The sequence below is a fragment of the Parambassis ranga genome, chromosome 10 (assembly GCF_900634625.1).
Source record: "Parambassis ranga chromosome 10, fParRan2.1, whole genome shotgun sequence".
Classification (NCBI taxonomy): Eukaryota; Metazoa; Chordata; class Actinopteri; family Ambassidae; genus Parambassis; species Parambassis ranga.
Genome location: NC_041031.1, coordinates 8,765,169 through 8,782,490, shown reverse-complemented (window position 1 = coordinate 8,782,490; position 17,322 = coordinate 8,765,169). Strand labels below are relative to the sequence as shown.

The 17,322-nt window shown below is 43.0% G+C and overlaps 1 protein-coding gene across 2 annotated transcripts; it reads left to right on the top strand.

The window, feature by feature from the left end:
- The first annotated feature begins 929 nt into the window (after positions 1-929).
- synpo (synaptopodin) lies at positions 930-16,489 on the top strand. Of its 2 annotated transcripts, XM_028415678.1 has the most exons (4): positions 930-1,059; positions 4,800-5,872; positions 9,902-11,973; positions 13,582-16,489. In XM_028415678.1, the coding sequence occupies exons 2-4, from the start codon at positions 5,704-5,706 to the stop codon at positions 14,857-14,859; spliced, it is 3,519 nt and encodes a 1,172-aa protein (XP_028271479.1). In that variant the 5' UTR covers positions 930-1,059; positions 4,800-5,703; the 3' UTR covers positions 14,860-16,489. The 2 variants fall into 2 exon arrangements, 1 of the variants encoding a protein (XP_028271479.1); XR_003671328.1 differs by lacking the exons at positions 930-1,059; positions 4,800-5,872; positions 13,582-16,489 and adding an exon at positions 7,473-7,657 and having other exon boundaries at positions 9,902-10,037.
- The last annotated feature ends 833 nt before the right edge of the window (positions 16,490-17,322 follow it).

Sequence of the window (17,322 nt, the reverse complement as noted above, 5' to 3'; positions counted from 1 at the left end):
AATCACCACCGACAACACCTTCAGAATAACAAAAGATGCCGGAACACATTTTCAGATTTGTGCGATGTGTTTATAATTCAAACTGATTCAGGGACGTTTGCCTTTTGGCCAAACTTTGTGTGAACCTATAAAAGTGGTGAGCCACAAACAGAATAATGTAAAGTTAGCTTGTCCTATGGCTCAAGGGTGATGGAGATGTTACTCCTAAAGCCTGGCAGCTGTTCAACTTACATTTTTTCCAGCACATGCTGCCCCCACTGCATGCATCCAACAACCCAGGACCCACAGCCAGTCCTCTTCCCACTGAGGACTTCCATTTTTTTTCTTCTGGTATAAAGAATTTTAAAAATTAGTTTAGTACATTTAAGCATATCTCTACAAAAATAGCTAATTTTGTAATATTAGCATGCCCCCTAACTCACATAATAAAAAACTTTGAAGAGAGAAAATTACTTTCTGTGTTTTAGTTTTTTATTTATTTATTTTTTGAAATACCGAAGATCTGTATCAACAAATTATGTGAGATTAGCAGGAACTTAATATTAACATTTCTTCTTTTCACAGTTTTCACTCTTTATTTGGATTTTCCTGTCTGTTGAGTGCACGGCAGGAAAATGGGTCAAGAAAGAAAGGAAAGATGGAGGGGGGAGAGAACAGAGTGGGGCCCGCTGGTCCCTCAACATCCCTGTGTTGAATATGAAAATATATTATAGCATAATGTGTTCAGTATGCAAGCTTGAAGGAAACCATATGAAAAGATCCCAGACAAAGAGCCTACTGTGTTCCAACTGACCCCCTCAGTCTCCCCCTCCCTACTGCCTCCATCCTTCGTCTGCCTCAGAGAGAGAGAGAGGGAGAGAGAGAGGGAGAGAGAGAGGAGGTAAAAAGGGGAGGTGTGTGTGCAGAGTTGTAGGAACTGAAAAGGGGCAGTACACACCCTCGTCTTCCTCACACAGCCAGACCCACCGGAGCACAGGTGAGCAGCACCAAGCAGGGAGGAATTTTATCTGCGAGAGCGTGACTGCTGCAGTCACCTGTACTCTATTTATCTCTTACGGGGTAAGACACCATCTTTGTTTGGAGAAAGAGGGAGAGAGAGAGGGAGAGAGTGAGAAAACAGGCATGGGGTGTGCAGTGAACTGGAGCAGAAGAGGAGGGAAACTTTGAAAGTCTTTGTTTGAGTAGATGACAAACATCTGTGGCTGCTGGTTTTCCCCTTGGTGCAGGCTGCAGGCTTGCAGAGGTAGACGGTGGATGGGGGGAGGACGGGTGGCCGCCTGGCTGCATTAGGCAGTGTGGTCACTGATATCCATGCCTTTTGTCCTGGCAGTGGGGAGCCTGCTGTGTAGCCATGTTATAGACTGTGTAACATTAGAGGGTATATCCAGTTAAAGTCCCTGTTGAAGACTGTATCGACTTACATATATAAGTAATTGCTTCCTGTTAACACAACAGGTGAGGCCCATTAACTGTTTTACATGACAGCAACAGGAGGTTTTGTTCAGCCATATGTTGTTCTAATATTAGTAAATGATATCCTTTTACTTGTGATGTGACGGATGATGCTTTGAAACTGTAGAGAGCTGCTTTGGTAAATGTCTTTATGTGAACAGGATAAGTCAATTATTGATAACACCTGCATACATTCTACATTCTCAAAGGTGCTAGTTGTCTTTCCGATCATGACTTATTGTTTTAGAAAGTTCCTCCCTCTTGGCACAGGATCATACTCACCTACTTGAAGTATTTGTCTTTGCCTCTTGAAGTTCTCCACCTGTGACTGTAAGAGTAGGATGAGCCCACTTTTCATTACAAGGTTTAAAACGGCATGATTTATGATTGCACCCGCAGAAATCCTACTAAAAAGAAAATAAAAGCAAGATAAATAGAGGGGGTGTGTGAGTTTTACCGGAGATGGTACTTTGTAATGTTTTAGATGTCACAAGCAGAGGCATGTTAGCTATCACAGCCTCCTGCGGAATTATGAACTAGGAATGCCCGTTTTGGAGTGCTACCCAAAAATTATTTTGCAGTGCTGCTTGGGCTTTTGAATGGCTCTTTGTCTGAGCAAGAGAGCGAGGGAGCAAAGGGCCCTGCTAATGCCTTTAGCATTTACAGCTGAGTGATTTGTGCATGCCCAACTGTAAAGGCTCCAGGCAGGAGATAGCTCACAGATCACAGCTCACAGCTCTGCCCCTGAAGGGGTTCAATCATAAAGGTTCTCCGGTCAACGTTGTGACCAGATGCCTCATAATACGCTCAATAACTGATACTGTAGAAGGAATGCACACTCACCTGACATCCACACATACTTACATACCTCAACACATGTGCGCCTAGAGCCACTGATGATGTGCAGATGCCAGGAGAATATGCATGCGAGTGTGAGTTATGAGGTGGTCGACATGCTTTCTACAAACTGGCTACAAAGGCCACGAGGGACAAATGAATAATTGGGATCCATGCAACTGCCAGAGTAGTTACATCTGTGCGTTTGCATCCACATTGTGTGTTGATGATGCACAGGATCTCTGTGATTACACACTGAAGTGGCCTACAGGCAAACCTGTAAATTATATGCTGGATTGTGATGGTGGAGGTCAGTGGGTTGCAATGAAATCCAAGCAGGATTCCAGGTGGGCGCTGTGAAATGTCTTTTGGTGTTGGAGGCGGAGGTGACATCAGACCAACAGGAATGTCAGGGAGGATAGGAGATGGAGCAAGGCTAGATATTATAACCACATGAGCTTCATATTAGAATAATTAAAAATAAAATAAAATATTATGATTATGATATCAACAGTCCATGTGTTGTGATATGTCAGCCAAGTGGCCTGTGGGGTGTCCTACATCTGTGCTTTGTCAGTGTAAGTATCTGCAAACATAACCAAAGATTAGAATCAAAGCATGATTCAAATCAATCTGGTACATCCACAACTGGTTCAGCTCTGTTTTCACTAATTACAGTAAACAGTAACATTTGGAACAATAAGTGTGAATGAAGAAAACAAATTGATGTGTTGGAGACACGTGTTCCACAGTGAGACTGATCCAAACGTGGGTCACACATCTGGAGGAATCAAAGGGCTATTGTCAAAATGTCCAAACAAATCCGGCATTCATCTCCTTTCACTTGACACGATCACACCAGTAAGTTAGTTTGTGGAGCATTTTTGTTTTTTCACAGCAGGGAGCTGAGGCAGTGTTTTGTTTGGGCTGTTCACGGTCCTCCTACAGACTGTCATGACTCAGCTGTGTGTCTGCACTTCAAGGGATTCAAACAAATTTACGGTTCCTGCACACCTGAAGAAAAGAAATGCCAATCAGTCACTGAGGAATGTCATGAAAAGACATTTTAAAGGATAATTGCAGTGTGTACTGGCCTCCCACTCTGGAGTGTTAACAGTAGTGACAACCAAAAACAATTCTGATCTGCTTCAAGGAGAGGCAAGTCTGATCAAGGACAGGGATGTGCAAACACTGGTTTATCATTACCAAGTTTGCCAGTGGCTTTGAAGCGGGAACATGACACGGCTGATCTAATGAAATACCTTATAGGATGAGAGGGGATGTCACTGTAGGACACTCAAATCCTTGTCTCTGTGCTGCATGCCGCACAGAAATCTAAAATCATTTCCCAGTGTGCTGTATCACATCACCCACCCTGAGGCAGCTACTTTTTGGCATGTTTAATACAAAGTTTCAACACTCCAACTTGCACGAACTGTGACCTTCCTGCCTTCTGTGGAGACAACGCAGAGTTCATCACATTCAGACTTTTATAAAGGCGTCTCCTCATTTCCTTCTCCACCCATTTAGCCTGACTACAGCTCTTGTTGAGAAGCTGATCTTTATCTGTGTTGACAGAGAGAGATTAGACTTGGACATGAGTTCAGATTTATGCTTTTGTGGAAGTAAACCACTGCTCATCTGAATTATTGCTGTAGATGAGCCAAGCTGAGCATATTAAAATATTCTTCAGACCGATTTCTCAAAAAAAACATAAAAACAGCAGACTCTCTGTCGACATTAAGGTCAGGGCTTTTGGACTACTTTCTTGAAAACATCCTGGATAATAGTTTTACTGCTCTAAATGTAAGGAAAGACCTCTTTTTGTGCATATGTGACAAACAGGGGACCTAGCAGCCTTTATTGTGACTTGAGTATTAGTGGCTCAATATGACAATATGAGTTTGACTCTCTTCTTATCATAATATTGCGAAATATTGTCAGTTAACTAACCAAACTAGTGGATCTAATATGGTCAATAAATTGGCTGACTTAATTGAAATCCTTTCCATATAATGAACCTATCAAGTCCAAAGCCATGGATTTGACTTTTTCGTGATGTATTGTTACTGTGTCACCTTAAAAATTCATGCTGTGCACCAATGGCCTCATTCACATGTGCATTATGAATGAATTTGCATCATGGATAATGTTAATCAGTGAATGAAATGGCAAGCTAGCATTATCCACTCAGACAGTTTTTATCTGGAGATGACATTAGCCAGCAAACATGGCATGGATCCGGCTGTTGTGAGCTGTTCATTTGTAAAACAGCATGCTAGCCAATTTACTGCCCAAAGCAGTTTTTGGGGTTTAAAATGAATCACATGTAGCTGAAAGATGTCCACTCAACCCAGTGTTAAGGAGGCAAAAATGTCACTTACTTTGTAGTTTGCTGAATTACTAACAAAAGATTTTTGACAGGCTGTTTTTATGTTACAACACATGTATGCTGTTTTATGTTAGCTTTTACATAACTGTATTTTAACCCTCATATTTCCCTTTTGCAGGATTCTCTTCCCTGAACATGAGGAATGATTGAATTGGAAATGATCACAGTGACCTGCCAGTGACCTCCAGTCTTTTTTAACAGACTGGCTAAACAACCAGAACACACTGAATTGTTTCCAGAAGGACCAAAAGTCGAAGAACAAACAGAAGAAAGAAATAGATTTTCCTGGCTTTTATTTGTGAGATATAACACAGCACGCCAGAATCAAGAAACTCTAATTGAATGCTTTTGAAGACTGAATACAATCAAGTCAGTGGAATGACCTTTCCACAGTGAAATGTAATTCCTCACACACACCTAAACAGCAGGAAGCTGCCATATACACAGCTCCCCTTCACGTCACCACAGAGTTATGATCTCTAAGATAAAGGGCAGATCCTTTTCTTTGAAAGAAAAGTAATCTGTGGGCTGCAGGCTGGGATACACAGACGAAAAGCGTGTTTTTGTGACCAAAATAGAAAAGGAGGAAGAGCAACATCTGGGAAAGAACAAAGGCATATGAGATGCAAATAGAGAAGATTGGACTGTTTCTTGGTGCTTGTTGCCAACTTTTTAACACAGCACAACAAACTTGTGCAATTTTCGTGGCAGATGTCCATGGGAACCCATCCAAGGCACATTCACACTGACCCTCCTGGGAGGTCCTGTTAGACAGAGCATAATACTTCATCGAGACCGGAGTAAGAGCACGCTTCTTCCATCACATCTCGGCTGACTACAGGACAATGTTTGGATGGATTATCGCTTAAAAAGAGGAACCACCTTTTCATTTTTTTGTGTATGTTCTCTTGAAACTTATTTACTGCCTGGCAGTGAGAGATAACACTTCCATCTTCCAACCGGACTGACTGATTTCAGAAGACTGAGCTAACTGGAACAGAAACATCCTATTGTGGGAAGTGATGGAGGTGGAGAAAGGACACACATCTGTCAGGAGAGGGGTGAGCTGGAGTCCAGGTGGACTGAGAAAACCTCTCCAGCTAACGCAAGATATGTCCACCCCTGGGACAGACTACGATGCATCATGGGAGACGACAGGAGTCAACAAAGAACACATGAGCCGGAAAACAAGTAAGTGTTTGTTTATTTGGCGTCTTCTGGAAGCCTAAGAAGCAGTGAGGGCAGTATCAGAAATATCTGTAAACACATTGGCAGTGGGTTCGGGGTCATGCTGCTTTAATGCTACAGTGTGGCTGGATTACACTGTATGATCATTCTCAGAAAATCTATAGCTGAGAAGGGGAGACAGCATATAGAACAAACAGGCAGTCCAGACTCAGGTTCAGTGCAACCTGACACAGTGAAAAACTCTGTGAAACATCTGTTTCCCTGCCATAAAAATACAGGCTGCCGAAGCAGCAATGGAAATGCAATCATGCATCACTGCTAAAGTCTTAATATACAACGCTGAAAATAACAGGCTCACTTGTGGGAAAAGCTGTTTGGAAACTTTGCGTTTTTACCTGTCAACTTACAAAGGAAAGTGTTCACTATAATAACAGTAAAAGTAGTTAACATTAAAGCAAGATAACTACTTTAGAGCCTGTCAGACATTGTGCATTGTAACAGAAGGTCATGGCCATCAAATAACTACTTCTGATACAGATCTATAGTCTGTGTACTTCCATCACCCTTCCCATCACTCATTACTTGCTAATTAGTTTCCTCAAATGGAACAGGTCACAGAAAACAACAGATGAGCTGATAAAAGTTGACTACTCCTCTGCTGAGACCTTTTGTAATGCACCAAAGTAACAATATGAGCAGTGGAGCTTGCTTTCCACCTCTGAGCTGGCCTTTTATTTCTCCCATGGGATCTCCTGAGAGTTTAGCTCACATTCAGTCTGGTAAGATCCCAGGACCTTTGTTAATCCTTGTCTTTCCATACCACTTCACACTTCACCCACGGGGGCTGGTGCTGTCATCCCGCTCAACCCGCAGCCATCACCCGCAGAAAGATAACATCCGACAGGGTAATCTGACCTTTGATACACAAATGCAGGGTTGGCCTCCCCTGACTTAAATCCTGCTGCTGTGGGGGAGTTTTCCTGTCTGCTCTCAACCACGCAGGGATCATGAGGGGATGGGACAGATGAGGTAGAGAAAGTAGAGGAGAAAGGAGTAGACAATATGATGTAGAGACTCTTGCATCACAGGAGAAGGCTGAGTTTAGTCTCTATTGGAGGACAGGAAATTCCGATCCTGCCCTTGCACTTTGGAGCTTATAGACCAAAGGGTTCAGAGAGGGCAGATGCTTGGTTGGAGAGAATGCACAGTCAACACACACATGGTGATATCCCAACAGACATGGAGGGCAGCAGGGGTTATTTGCTGGAGTCTCAGTGGTCTAATCCATATGAACATTAGCTGGAGTGTCTCTGGCTTGTACTTCAAAGATGGCAACAAGGGTCAGACACTTGTCTGCTATCACAGAACATTAGACAGAGATAAGCTGTTCAATACTTACCATTGATTGGACACCTTCTCAGAACTGTCAAAACAAAGTGTAGTCTCTGCACAGCTGCGGGCGGTTACATCAATACTTTCACAACAGATAATGTCTCAGTTTTTGTGAAAAGGATTCGGAGTAGGAGGAGGTGGTGCAGCAGATGCACAAAAAAAGTGAAACAAAGCTGGGGGCTGAGTGACAGACAGTACAGCCTCCAGCTACAGACCCCGTCCCTCCCTCCCGCCTTCCCTCCCTTGCCTGTCTCTGTGGCGGACTGCAGAGGAAAAGAAATCCGATCTAGCGTCTCACTCCAGAAAGGGGGTGTGAAGCTATCAGACACAGTTAAATTGAAAACTCTGGTGGAAGTACAGCAAAACAGTGGAGCTCTGAGTTTTGACTTGAAAAAGGTAAGGCACCAGGCACTAGACTGAATAATGGAACTTTCTAAAACCCTAAAGCACAGTTTATATTTTCAAATTGTGACTGAGGAGCAACTTGTGCTCGTCTTTGTGATGAGTTGTTACTGGCAATGTGTAGTTAGTATCAAGTCTTGCTGTCGGGTCTATGGAGCTTTTGGTGATATAATTTGTAATCTGCACTGTAAAATCAAATAATTCTCTTTAGTGTGTATTCACTTACATTTAATGTACATAAATCTGTCTTTAAGCTGCCTTTAAACAACAGAAGAACTTGATGAATAAGCTCCACATTTAATAGCGAGTCTTGCCTGTATTTTGGTCACTGATAGGATTTGCACCTGTGTGTTACTTGATAACAGAGCTGGCTCCATCTCAAGGTAGATGTTTATAGTGAGGACAGTTCATTTCAAGCCTCGCTGCTCTGCTCTATTCAGGTAACATGAATTCTAAACAGTAAATAGAGCAGTTAATAAAAGTCATTACTGAGACCTGGCGCTGGTGTTTCAATTCAAATTGACAACACTGATGAAAAAATGCACTGACTCCACTGTAAGTACCAGTGTGATAGGTTCGCTCATGTCTCATGCTATAAAAGAAGGTGATTTATGCTGGTGCCAGTGGTGTTGAGAGGACTGCTTGTTTAAGGGGCTGTATGATAATACATTCATCCTTGTTATACAGCCACAAATATATATATATAAAGTGGTTGCTATATCTGCACTGTGAGTGATCTAACATGGCAGATAATGGTGCATTTCTTTGCAGACGTAAGCAGCACCATCATTAAAGGGTGGTGTTGTGTGTGTGTGTGTGTGTGTGTGTGTGTTATCGCACTGCAATCCAAATAGGTCGTAAAGTGCACAAAAACAATAAGATATTAAATATCTGCTAAGCTAAGACGAACTCAAGGTTACCTCACAGCGAGATAATTTAATTACCGTGAGGGCAGACTTTAAGTCAGTAAAATCAATGACAGATGCATGTGATGCCTTTTTTTTCTGGCAGAATGAACATGTAATCCACGCCAGGAAAAAGTGCATGCAGAATAAGCTCTACAGGGCACCTTTAAAATGATTGATTTATACCTAATTATTGTGATTGGCACATCATTACATCAAATAAGGTAGCTGTCTGGATCCATTACATTATTAAATTCAAGGAAATAAAACTCATGTCTGTGGTGCCAGCTGTCTGAGACACATCCTGGAGGGACATGAAATGTCTCTCATCATTCAAAGTAACATTCAAATTGTGAATAATCTACCAGATGTGTCACCATGACGACTTGTTTCTCCTTTAAAACATCCATCAAAGAGTCTCACAGGCTTTTATTCTCCTAAAGAAAAACAAAGAAGTGGGTCTGATTTTCCTCTCATGAATTCCAAAGAATGATGAAGCCACTATATTTAAGATGGGAACACTTGATTGTATAGTGTGTTTATAGACAGCAGTGAAAAAAAAGTCATTTTGGAAGCTTTAGATTGTAAAAATGTGTCTATTAAGGGTTTGAGATGCAGTATTGCACAAATGAACTACAGAGAGAAACCAAAGGCATGCTGGAAGCGCAGGCAGGGAGTTTTCTCAGCGGTGCAGGAATGCTCAGGGAGGGACTACTGCAGATGGCAGAGGAAATAGCTCCGTTGCTTGGAATGGAGCTCTTAAGCTCAGAAAACAAACTATCAATTTTAACACAGCAGCGTTTAATCTCATAATTTCAAAGTAATCAGCAAAACCTGCAGAATCAGTGTAAAACTCTGACTGACAGCAGTTTCTTTTGGCAGACATTGACCTACATCTGTTTTATTAACTTCAGTCAGCAAGCTGTGTCTCTCTATTAACATGTTTGTTTCAGATCTTTCTCTGCCTACAAGCGTCACTCATTGTCTACAGCTCTGCTCTGCTGAGTCAAATGTCCACAAAGCCTTGTTTTTTTTCGCTACATTGGTTGGAATCAAAAGTGCTGCAAAGAACAATCGAAACCACATGGTGCAGAGACAATTATGTGGGTTTTAAAAGGAATATTCAATCCCAGACTTGTTTCAAATGTGTCCTTGCTGGTTCTCTGAATTTGTACATAAAAGCAGCTTTTAATTAGATGTTGAGGGAGTTGCTTTTGCAGAGCAGCAGCAAAACTTTGAGTTACTTTTTTATCATAAATCAAACATCTGTGTGAGACATTGTTCATCTCATTGAACTGTCTGTCATCTCTCTCCCTTTCTGTGTCATTTTCAGATCTGACCAGGAGTGCCAGTTTATCAGAGAAAGAGCTCAAAGAGGCTCGCGTCAGGAGTCAGATCATCACCGCTCAGCTCACTATCCCATCCAACTCCTGCTCTAGGGGCGTACAGCTCTTCAATCGACGCAAGCAGAGAGTCAACGCCTTCACACTTGAAAGCTGCGGAGAGGGGTCAGAGGAGGACAGAGCTGAGAATGTGAAAACAAACCCCTCCTCCAATAAACTATCATGGGCAGAGAGAAGCAGTGAGGAAAAAGATAGAGATCTGAACTTTAAGAATAGCACCACTAAGCCACTCTTCTCTCCACGTGGAAGGGTACATTCAGCAGGTGATATCATGGACGAGCCGGGTAAAGATTTCCACAAAGAAGAAGACATGGAGGACAGTGTTATCAAGGAGAGGCATTTCCTTCCGGTAAAAGAAGAGCAGGAGGAAGAGGAAGAGGGAAGAGATGAAATCCACCAGGAGCCAGAGGACAACTTCAAGCAGGATATTCCCCCAGAGAGTAATAACACTGATACAGTCGTGATGGGACATGCTGAAGGGGAAGCAGAGATAAATGGAGGCCACGCAGGGCCAGTTCCTGCTGGAAAGCTCCTTAATGGCTGTCACAGTACCTCTGCACCCGAGAGGGCGTCTTTACCCACAACCAAGCAGACAACCACCTTCATCAATAGAACTGCCAGGCCCTTTTTCTCTCCTCCCACAGTGCAGTCTCCAGAGGCAGCCAGTCCTGTCATGGACATCCCCCCTCCTCCTTCGTACTCCACTCCTCCTCTCCCTGCTTTCACTGTCCCCCAACCTGCGGTGTTCTCGCCTCCACCTCCGCCTCCATCATATCCAACACCTCCTCTACCAGCCTTCACAAATCAACCTCCACAGACCTACTGCTCCAGCTCACCCGCAATGTCTGCTGTCATGTCTCCTTCCTCTCCTCCGCCATCTAATTTCCCAGTGTCTCAGTACCCACCCATGCCCCATTATGGCCCCCCGGCAGCCCCGAAGCCCACCAAAATCATTCCTCAGCCTGCTGGAGAGAGGAAGCTGGGAGCACCAATCAAAACAGGAATACTTGAGGAGGGTGCTGCCAGGAGGGCAACTAAGAAGTCAATGTTCACGTTCAAAGAGAAGCAAGTGATACCTCCAAACCCTGACCTGCTCTCTCTAGTGCAGGGGGTGGATGAAAAAAAGAAACATGGACACAGACCTGTGCCTGAACCTGCACCTGAAGAAGAGTTACTGGCTCTGGGAGCAGAGGCTTCCAACTTTCTTGCCAAAGAAGCGGACAAGGCAGAAGGTGCACGAGCTCCAGAGTGGGCCTCCTGTCTTAAGAGCTCAAGAACCCGACCACGAGAAGAGCACCGGCCAGAGCAAAACCTTACCAATGTGTCTGGAAAAGGGGCCGAGCTGTTTGCCAAACGTCAGTCCAGGATGGAGAAATATGTTGTTGAGAATCAAAATCCAGGCCAGATGAGGTCTCCTTCTCCTACAATGTCTCTGCCACCATCTTGGGTTTACCCATCAAACATGCCTGGGAGGGTTAAAGCCATCGCTAAGAACTCCGACATGAGCGCTCAGCTTTCACAAACTCTGAAGGCCCAACAAGCAGTTAAGCAAAAACCAAAGCCTAAAGCCCCAGCACCAGAGCCGGTTCCAGAGCCCCCTCCCTTAGAGAATGGGTGCTCCAAAATAGAGATGGACTTGTCAAGGCACCGGCCCTACCAGATCAACTCCTCTCTCTTTACTTTTAATCCAGTCAAAGACCCAATTTGTACCCTACCCAGAGGGGCACCGCAGGCCAGGAACCTGACCTCCACTCAACATTTCTCCAGACAGATTTCCTTACCTAACAGTCCTCCCTCTCACTTCAGTACCCAATGTATGTCTCCTCGGCTGCCTCTCAGCCCCACAGGAGGACCGGAGTGCCCATCAAATCCTGCCCCTGGGTATTCAGGGATCACGTCTCCTGTGTCTGCCTTTTCTCCAGAGCGGGTATCCTCTCCCAGGTCAGGAGCGCAGGCACCGAGGCCCACATTCTCTGCCAAGAAGGCAGGGATTACACCACAGGTGTGGAGACCCTCTCTGTATTTTTAGAAAATGTTTATGCCAAAGAGGATGGCTGCAAAACTGAAACTGAATTTTAAACAGAAAATGACAGTCACTGCACATGTTGTTAAACCTCTGAGGTCTAGCGGGGCGGAATCTTTTTTTACGTTTCTCTTAACATTTTCTCTAAACGCATCCTAATTCTTCAGTGGATATATAATGGATTATTTCCCACAGTAATACAATCCAAACGGCAGTAATTATTTGTAGAAAACTAAAACTGTGCCCCTGTGTAATCAAAATCAGCTGCCAGTCCCAGAGACTCTAAGCACATCAGCACTCACAGGCTTTTATTTTCAGTACGTTTTAAAATCTGATGAGAAACAACCTCACGCTTTTTTCCACTGGGCAACCACCAGGGTGATGCTGCTTCACAAAGCACTTTAACAGATGGTCTAGCATCTGCTTTATGATCTAGGATTTGCAATTTAATGCTGCTCACTGACATGGAAGTTGCAGTAAGAGGACTCCTTTTATGTCTTTATGTCTTCAGGGGTAATTCACTCTGCCTCCCTGCATGCTCTACCTAAATATATGGTGTGTGCTTGGATTCTTCTGTGTATCAGATTTGCAGGCTGAATCCTGTTTTATATCATGGACCTATATGTAGATATATATACTGTGTTCTTAACTTAAAGCGTTAATTCCATCTTCAGTCACTGTTGTTTCTGTCTGCAGAGTTTGGCTTTATTTCATTTCATAAATCACTTCTTTTCTTCTCTGTTATAACTGATGTTTTGTGTAAGACTGAATCTTTCTTTCCCTGATTAAAGCTTTATGCTAACACCCTCTTTCTTCTCTTTTTTCCTTGTTTCCTGACATCTTCCTTTACTGGCTTCCTTAAGCCTGTAATTAAACTGTTGTTTTACTTTCCCTCCTTTTTCGTGCAATCACTCTGAGCCTTTAAACACACTAATAATTAGTTAAGCTTTTCATTTCACTATATCTTACACTACACTGTGCATGTAAAGTATTTGAGTTATGTGTCTGTGTGCAGACGCTTAGCCTTGAAGGTCTTGAGGCATTTATACATTCAGACAAATGGTACTACATTTGACGTGGGTCCAAACCCTGAATGTCAGAAATATGGCCGCTAACATTTATCTTATAAGACTGTAACTGCTTGCAGTCCAGTTTATAAGCCTTCATTATCATCCTGAGTAGAGGTAGTTAGTTCCTAATTGGTAAGGGCATAAGATGAAATGCAAACCTTGCTTCAGTCGAGTAACTTCATATCCCTGCAAAGGTTAACCACCTCAGGAGGGCAGATGACAGTAACCTGAGAGAGACACTAAACACTGGGCCAATGTGTACTGAAGAAACATGCCTAGACACACAGAGATGACCTGAATGCTGCTGATGCACTAACTATATAAACTTTATTTTGTCGACACTGTGTTTATGAATAAAGCATTTAGTCAAATCCAGATAATAAAAATACTTAATAAGGATTATTTATGCTGTAGTAGTACAAGCACTCTGCTACTTTTCTATCATTTTATGAATATATAAATTTATGCTGTATTTAGGTTCCAAGAGTAAAACTTGTTATTTCTTGTTGTCAAACAGACACCAAAGGAGTCCAGCCTTTCTGACGTTCCTACTGAGACAACCACACCAACCAGGACACCTAGCCTTACCAGGCGTTTCAGCAGCCCTGATGGCCCGGCTGCTGGAACCTGGACCTCCAGCCTCCAAACAAACCCCTCTTCCAGCTCCATCCGCTCAGTCACGTCCCCTGTGTGCTCACCAAGCAGTACAAGATGCCAGTCCCCTCTGGCAAGTCAGAATCTCAAATTTTCCACTGTTGCCTCCAGTTCCACCTCCAGGCCCTCCCAAACATCCACAGCCATCTCCCCATGTTCTCCTCCTTGGAGTTCAAGATGCCAGTCCCCAATGGTCAGCCAGTCCTCCTCCACTCCTGCTTTCAGACCTTCTCAAACCACAACAACGACTTCTCCTGTGTCCCCACCTTGGAGTGCAAGATGCCAGTCCCCAGTAGTGAGCCAGAATAACAAGTCTTCCACTGCTCCCTGCTTTTCTATATCCAGACCTCTCCAAACATCTACAGTTGCATCTCCCTGCTCTCCTCCATGGGGATCAAGATGCCAGTCACCAGCAGTAAACCAGAATACCCAGTCTTCCTCTATTTCCACACCCAGACCTTCCCGAACTTCTACAACTACTTCTCCGTGGGGATCAAGATGCCAATCACCATTGGTAGGCCAGAACACCCAGTCCTCCAGTGCCTTCAGACCCTCCCAAACATCTACTGCCACATCTCCAATCTCTCCTTCATGGGGCTCACGCTCTCAGTCTCCTGCACTCCTTCACAGCAGTTTGTCCTTCCCTGCCCCTAAACCTCTGTACACATCCTCCGCCAGCTCTCCTGTTTCCCTGCCCAAAGACAATCGCTGCATGTCCCCTACAGTCAGTAACCCAGACTCTAAAGCGAACCATCGCCTCCTGGCCAAGAATATCATCAATGCAGCCAAACGTAAAAACAGCCCCTCCCCTGGTGCACTGAGCGGTCACAGCCTCCCCATCTCACCTATGGGGAACTCCCATCATGGTTACGACTGTCACAAACCACCCATCAGCCCTTTCCAGTCACGGGCTCTGGGGGCCCAGTCACCCACATTTACCAGTCCTCCTCCCACTCCAACTCAGAGAATCTGCTCACCTGTGAGGCTCTACAACACTCGCTCCCTGACCGACTCTGATGCCTCTGTTGAGTCTGAAGACTCAGGCCTCCGGTCGCCTGGACTGCAGTCCTACAACACCTGTCCTCGTGGCTGGGGTGGCAGCCTGAGGGTGAAGAGGAGCACTGTGTCCACTGACCTGTAAGGATGTTAAATAACTTGTTAATATTGGACTGGTGTCATTGATCCTAGACAACGGTGTATCGAGGCACTTTTAGTACTTTATATGACTCACACTCATATTATGAACTGACAAGAACAAGCTTTTTACTAAACACAGTTGTTATGGCTTGTACGCTTTGTATCAACCAAAAGTGTAAAATCTCCAAAGATATATTAATTCACTTTATATATAATGTTTCTTACACCAAACAGAGTCAACAGTTAAACAGTGTTTAGAGGGATATCAGTTTTAAATGTAACTCATAAATCATCATATTTGTTGGTCTGTTTTAAGCCAAAATGGAAAAAGGCGTATACATTCCAAGGCATAGAAGGGACACGTGGACAAAAGTATTATGTAAATATTTATCTCAATGGACAGAGCTTTGGTTCTTGAATGATTACATTGAGTGTGTCAGTTCACCCCAAAATCAGATATTCTTGTCTTTCCTTGGACCTGCAGTGTTGTTATCCAGCTGGATTGTTTTGATGCGCATTTTTGAGATATTGTGTCATCAGCTCGCAGCAAAACAATCTAGGTGGACAAATAGCAGCTCAAAGCCTCATGAAAAATATACACGTTTGAGATGAACTGATGACTCTTGACTTACTGTAGAGTACTGGTTAAAATGCATCACATGACAAAAGCACAGTCATGTGAAAATATCAGTTTTAATCATTATGCATCATTATGGCAGTGCAATAATCAGTTTAACACAGTGTGTGTATATATATATATATATATATGCTGCTCTATGTACTGAATTTGCTAAAAATGAATGTAAGCTTTATGTAGACTGACAGAATAAGTGTTGGATATGAAGAGATATATGGAAGAGAGACAGGGCATTGATACACATGATCAATCAAACACTTGTTTTTGCTGACCACAGACAGTGGTGATTTTTTTTGTATCGGTAAGGTCTTTCATGTGGAACAGATTATGTGAAGGGAGGAGGTGCAAGGCCAGATGAATATTGTATGTCGTGAAGTGTTTCTGAGAAGAATAGCAGAGGAATGATATGTATGTCAAATACATATAAAACTAAAATAATGTCGTCTCTTTAACTTCTAAAGTTTCTGTTTGTACTTGATTTGCACTTCTGTTCATTCCATTGCAAGGGCTGAGACCTTTTTTTTTAAATAAAAAACAAACTTGAGGTGTTCCTCACCACTGTAATGTAACATGTTGACATGATAATGGCATTTAGCAGCAAGTGTTAGTGTTTATCATCCCTTTGCACCGGGACACAACGCATCATTCCTTCGTTCCCCGACACGCCGGCCAAAAGCATCAGCACATTTCTAAACATTTACTCGGCGTGTCCTTTGAGTGACAGGCACTCCTGCTTCATGATGACCTCGCTCCTTCAGCAGGATTAAGCCTATCGCTGTCGTGGATTGGTTTCAACCTGCAGGGTCACCGCTGCACAGACTCAGTCTCAAACACAGAGAATAATCGTCTGAGTTTGAAAACACTTTTGTTTTCTTATTTTTTTTGGCTTTATGACTGCATGCCAGCCTTTAATTAACAACAACTCATGTCATTTCACAGCTGTATGCCTTCTGACTGAATTAGAACAAAATAAAGTTTGATGACACACCAATTTAAATATTGTTTTTGTTTGTGTATTGCTGCCAATGAAATTTAACATAATGTAAGCTGAAGTAGTAATTACCTAATTAGTTTGTTTTCTAAATGACATGAAGTGAGTCGCTAGATGCAGAAACAATGATACACAGACACACACATAGGATGAAATGAGTACTACACAAAGCCACCTAAACACGCACATTCCATGTGGCTCTTAAAAGCACTTCAACAGCCCCGTCATTAAAACTGTATGAAAATGTAGTCGGCATATCGTGAGGCAGTTTTAGATGTGTGCCGTTTTAAAGCAGAAGACCAGCTTTAATGTTTTAACTGCTGCTGCGTTCAAACTTCTGTGAGATCAACCACTGCAGCCGAGGGTTTCTTCTCCTGGGTTTTACAGCCTCGTGTTGTTTTCATTGTCAGTACAGCATACAACATGTTTTTATGGTGATTTTTAAGGTTCCTGGCAGCACCCGGAGGTACAAAAAGAGAACTAAAGCAGGTTCATAGACTGCCATCTGTAGGACTTCACACAGAAGTTCAAATGGCACAGCGTCACTGGACTTTTAATTCCACTTCCTGTTTCTAAACATTACATTTATTCTGCACATTTATTGGTCCATGTTCTTTTTTTCAATACAGTTTGCAATATTACAAGCAGCAATAAAAACATTTTTTTTGTATTTTGTAATTTATTGTGTAATTGTTTATTTCTCTTAATGGTTATGCTCCATTTTTTGTGAATTAAATGATAAACCTTGACATTTCCTACTGAATCCATTAAGTAGTATTCTCATGCTGAGGGCAAGTTAGGATGCTTAGTTACTTGATCGCCCTTTGATTCAGAAAGGT